The sequence below is a fragment of the Acanthisitta chloris genome, unplaced genomic scaffold (assembly GCF_000695815.1).
Source record: "Acanthisitta chloris isolate BGI_N310 unplaced genomic scaffold, ASM69581v1 scaffold41678, whole genome shotgun sequence".
NCBI classification, from domain to species: Eukaryota; Metazoa; Chordata; class Aves; order Passeriformes; family Acanthisittidae; genus Acanthisitta; species Acanthisitta chloris.
The window spans coordinates 1-5971 of record NW_008686127.1 but is presented as its reverse complement, the minus strand read 5'-3'; the positions used below and the strand labels follow the sequence as shown (position 1 = coordinate 5971).

The 5971-nt window shown below is 35.9% G+C and overlaps 1 protein-coding gene across 1 annotated transcript in view; it reads right to left on the bottom strand.

The window, feature by feature from the left end:
* LOC103807269 (arginine and glutamate-rich protein 1-like) overlaps nt 1–2545 on the bottom strand; it is a 4831-nt gene extending 2286 nt beyond the window's left edge. Inside the window, exon 1 of the mRNA XM_009079993.1 lies at nt 2231–2545. Within this exon, the coding sequence (XP_009078241.1) occupies nt 2231–2545 (315 nt within the window). The remainder of the gene's footprint in view (nt 1–2230) is intronic.
* Nucleotides 2546–5971: the final 3426 nt, after the last annotated feature.

The window sequence follows — 5971 nt, the reverse complement described above, 5'->3', positions numbered from 1 at the left end:
GGTAACCTGCCCAGCCACTAAAACTGGTTTCTAGTACTCAATTTAAATCATCCCGCCCAGTCCAAACAGCAATCAACTAAACCCTCCCTAATCACAGAATCCTGACAAGTTATTACTAGAATTTTAATATCACACAAATCAACAAGGACAACTACAAAAACTGGATAGTATTTACCAAATTAAAAAGTAATATAGAAAATATAAATAAAGTGAATAGTTTGTCTCACCAATTAAGTATACCTACGTATTCTTTACCTATACTCCTTTAATCAGCATTAAAAGTTGAATATTTACTGTCTTGTCCAGTGTCCTGCAGAGTGTGCTCCTCGGCTGCCATACGCGCCAGCTTCCTCTTTAAAATGATTTGTACTGTTAGCTTGGCAATACCTGCATCAGCAGCTCAACCATTTATAAAGAAACAACATACAAGGAAGGCTGAGCTGAGGAATGCAGATGTTTATGGTAAGAAGGAACAAAAATATGTAAATCATTCCTAAGGCAAACAATTAATAAGAAAAATACATTTACTGTTAGTGAAAAATACAAATGGCAATCCATACTTCATGGAGCTATGGGCTTCTTTCATGGGGAGAATGGACTTAACATTCAATATTTTGACAATTTTAAGACAGCTGAAACTGTCATTTGCAGTATGAACTTGGAATTCAGGAGTCCAGGGAAGGCAAGATCAGGAAATAAAGCCTTGTAATTGTTGTTTTCTTGGTGAATTTTATGGAACTCTGTTACGCAACTCAAATATGAAGACTGCGTGAAAGTTTTTGAGGTGTTTCAGTTCACGTAATATATATCCGAATTATTTTAATATTTGGAGGATTTAAAGTTAGCCAGAGGTTTGTGTCTGTGTAAGAAAAAAAAGTTAATACGAACAAAGCAAGCATATGAAAACTTCTTACTATGACTAGTAACCAGCTACTAGCTAGCACACTTCACTCCAGGCATGGAGGTTTATTCTGCATTACAAAGACCTGATGGGACTTCGCCATGTGACATCAACAACAGGAAAAAATACTTTTTGTAAAAAAAAAAAAAAGTCATCCATCTGATCAAATGAAAACCTCTATACATGAAGAATTTGCTGACTATAAACATCTGAATTCAACTTAAACTCTCATATTCAAGTCTGAATTTGCAAAAAAAAAAAAAGAGGTGTAATTTAAGATTTTTAATACCGGTTGTAACTCAACATTCTGTTTTTTCTTTTTCATTTAATTTAATGATATTATGTGACTGACAAGTCACATTTAGTATGAAGGGGAAAGCTGCATTGGTACTGTCTTTCCTTTTGTAAGCCAATCAAAATATTAATTTAAAATAAACTGTGTAGGAGATACAGACTGAAAAAAGCATTTGACATGTATGACTATTTAGTACAAATTTCCTTTACAGTTTGAAAATTTGTCTTGAAATTTCTGGATCCTGGAATGATTGGTGCAGGCAGGCATCAAAGCCTTTTTAGTAGCAAATTACTGTCTCACAGAAAGACATTTTCAGCTTCTGCTCCAGCTGCTGATTAAAAAACCAAACCAAAACAAAAAACCCCAAAAACCCAAGTCACACGTTCAGCTTGACTTCAGACAAGGGCAACCTGCTCTTTTATAACTTCTAAGGAGAAAAAAAGGAGTTGTTAGTAGTTATTAAAAATGGATATAATGATTTGGACAGAGATCCTTCGTGAAGATGTGGATGGGCTTATGCTCGAAGTCCCAGAATTAGTCCAATGTATGCTCAAGGAAAATGTTCATTTAAAATGAAGAATAAGAAACCTATTTGTTAAAGACAGGTACTGCAGCTCACTGCTGGACCCTGCTTTTTGCCTGACTGAAGGCAAAAGCCTCTTACAGTCTAGGTAAACAAAATGAAACAAATGAAGGATACATAATTACAGATTTTTCAATACCCTTCCCCAAAAATGAAAGGACTGCTGATAAATCCTGCAGCCATGGCAAAAGTTTCAAACAATTATGAAATATGTAGGTCAGTTCCATTAAAAATCAAGTATCCTTGTTCAGGTTTTAGGAGAGTAACTGTTTAAATATCAGTGAGCTCCTCAGAATAGGCTAGAAATTAAGTTTCGCAGCAATGCAAGTTTACATGAGAAGGGAATTAGATTTGCTGTATTCCATCTCTTTCTGAACCGAACAGGAGGCACAAACCGACACTGAAAGTTTTGCCATGGACTGTCTCTACTTTCCAAACGACCGAGCGTTACCTCTCTGGCTTTTTGTGCTGCAAGTTCAGCTTGGCGCTGTCGCTCGAGTTCTTCGAGCAACTGTTTTTCCATGATGCGCTTAGCCTCCTCCACCCTGCGGAGAACCTCTCGCTCAATCTCATCCTTTCTTTTCTCCAACTCTTCTTCTACACGTTTAGCCACAAGTTCTTCCACTCTTCGAGCAGTTTCTTCCTCTATGAGTTTCTCTTCAATTTCTTGTTGACGACTACAAAATGCAAAGATGAGGATTACCTTCTCAATTAATAAAGAATGGTCGCACGGCAACAAATTACTGCGATACACACGATCAGTCATGCTACTGAATCATTTTTTAAAGTTTTGTATCTTATACACACAGATTATATATTTAAGGAATGTTTTGCCTTAAAAAAAGACAAATATTCAGGGCATCAGTGTTCCTACCACAGGGAACCCATTCAGAACATACTGTATTTAGCATATCTCTCTATTTCGACACACTAAACTTAAGAAGAAAGTTTACCATACTACTTTTTGATCATATTTAGAGGAAAAAATAGGGGAGCAAAAAAACCAAACCAACAACCACAACCTCCTCTCCCCCCACAAAAAAACCAACCTGCATAATCCAAGTGGCACCCAACTCTGACCATCTTTAACCCTTCAGAGTTTAAATGATCTCAATTTTAAGCAATAAGTAGCAATAATATCCTGTAAAACCTTGTCTTAAAGCCACCACCTCAGAGGCACCAAACTAATATCCAATAATTTAAAAGACAGAAGCAATAAAATTTGTGACTTGAATATTTTAACTAGAATCCCAGGTGTGATACCCGTAATCAAGTTATCCAATCATCTACCTTATCAAATTTCAAATACCTCACTTAGCTCTCCTTAACCTTTTTTTAAATGCAGCACTCTTTCTATTGTAATTATCCAAAATAAATTATATCAATACCAAGCACTAAATACATCGAGCTTTCCATATTCTGAATTTTGGAAATATTTTCAAAAGTCTTTTTGTTTTTGTTTAGCAGCAGTATTATCATTTAGCCTGATCACTACTTTCAGTTTGCCTTTAAGAGGATACAAAAAATATTAGGTAAATTTGCAGGTTAATTACCAAATACCAAAAAATAATCTTGAGGTAGTAATCACTAGCAATTAGATTTCCAAAGATGATGAAAGTGAATACTGTGTATTTCATGTAATACTATTTATTTGGAATGATCATGGGCTTTGGGGGAGGAGACTGTTCTTTTTAATCTTGAAATTGAACTTTCATTTTAAGTACTTCATAAAGTACAGGACAATCTTACAAACTTATCTTCTGGCCTGTCAGCAACACAAAGCCATGATTCAGAGTAACAACTACAAATTTGAAAAAAGAGTTAAGAGAATTTACCAACTTACAGATTTCTCCAGGTACAATTTGCAAATATGCAATAAATGGGAGACGATGAAGTCTGGATTATTGATCAAGATAAACATGGGAAATACCAAGGTGAAAGGCTCCCAGTTTCCCCTATCCACATGTCTTCTTTTCAAAAGCACACTGAACTAAATCGATAGTCTATCTCCTCCAGTAAAAAGTTTTGGAACCCTCAACTCAATCATTCAGCCTGAGAAGACAAGTTTTATTCTTAGATTCCTCAAGAGAGAGAACAAAGTTAGCTGGAGGCACACTAAGACAGCATTCACTTTTCCAAAACTGACACAAAGTATCTTGGGGTGAATTTTTCAGGAATAAAAACAACCAACACAACAAAACCAAACAAAAAACCCAGATCACTAGTACCATACAGAAAAACTAATCAACCCCATTCTGTTTGGGTATCTCTGCCAGGCCATGACCCTTTTTGGACAAAATTTTAATCATCCTTTTATTTTAAAAGGATTTCCTTCCTTCTTCTGAGTATTTATTCAGCAGCAAGTACTGTCACTGTCCTGTACAGCTTAGCACACGTAAGAGGCTGTGCTAGAGAAATAAACTGTCCAAAAGTTCATGTTCTCGTGTTTTATTCAACTATCATACCTTTAACATCAGGAAATTTAGAATAAAAGTTAGCTGACTGAATAAAGACTGGACATAGTTCCACAAATACCCAACAGTCATGTGTGTCAACTGATGCTGTACTCAAGCAGTGCCTGCACACGTTTCAGTCTTCTCACCTCAACAAATTCCATCCAAATTTAATTAAACCAAGCAAATGTATCTTTTAACACTTGTAGGCAATGAAAATGTTACAACGGCTTTGACTTTATCAAGAAAATAAAACTGTAAACGCAAACATAAATATCAGTAATTTATTCTGTAGTTTATACTATAATTTTTTTTTATTCACATGAACTTAAGAGGATTTTATGTAAAGGCATAATTTTATCACCATGGCCTACTGAGCTATGACTCCAGAGCAAAAGATAAGTCATTAATGTAGGAAGTATTTTTAGCATGATCCATTTACATCTTAAAGACTGATCTTATGAAATCTGCAGAAAAGAAACCATTTACATTTTAGCAAATTTCTGAGGGGAAAAAAAAGCCATGCTTGCAAGGCCTTTAAAGAAAACTTGCATTAATAGAAAAGAGCAGAAGTTAGGCTATGTATTAAGATTTGAACAGACATAAAAAGAAGTAATTTTCAATATATGAACTGTCCACTACTTTATTCAGTCAGCAAGTACTTCTTTTCTTCACTAACATGAGTCTGCAGTACCATACATAACACAATTTACAGATGCCTTGCTCAAATCCCATACTTTTCTACTCAATTAAGTTTTACCACCTTTTCAAAATTTAAAGTATATTCCAAAAGTATCAAAAATCCATACTCCATCTCTTCCAATATTGATTCTTCCTCAGAAGTTTACTATTCTGTAGCAAATACTGCTCAAATGTCATATTCCTCCTATACAGACTTGATGAGCATTTTAAAATTTCAAAGATAACTTATATAGAAAATTTCCTTACATAGGAACCAAACCTACTCCAAAGTTCTAAAATAAACTATTCGCTATATTCTCTAGTTGTTAAGCACATTCCAATACTTCACTGCAGATGTGCATGGAACACTGTTATTTAGATACTGAATAAAATTATAAACCACAAAATTAGGATAACTCAAACCCTCTTCAATATTCCTGTGTAGTTTTGTTACTATGCAAGTTTCTGAGCACATCACTGTTAAAAGCTGAAGTTAGCAAAGGAGATTATCAACAAACAAAAATAAAAGTGACAACTCTGGCTCAGTCAAACCTTCTGAGTGACAATTAACATTTCTCCAGAAACAAAACTCAAAAACTCCATCTGAGAATGTACTTGGTTTCACACATACAAACAAGTGCTGTTTCCAGCTAGCAAAGGTAACATTCAAAGAAGAATCACCTGATCACAATGGATAAAATCATTCTTCCCTCTGCTGCATAAAGGTCTGTTTCATAACCTAGTATGTTGCTAAGCATATTAACGCACAGCCAACCTTTATTAAAAGATGAATTTATCTCTGCGGACTTAATAACCAGCCCACAACGTAAACTGAGAAAGGCTTCAAACGAAACAAGTCACCGGATCTCACCGTCCCGTTTGGCAAAGAAACGAAAGTAATCCCTGAGCCTTAATATAATAGCTGCATAGCATTCCCTAAAACCCCCCGTCGAGCCACTCCAGCTGCCCCCGCTGGATGCAGGACGAGCCCCGCGGCGGGAGGGGCGGAGCGGCAGTGCCGCACAAAGCTCCTCCGCGCACACAGCTCGGGCCGCGGC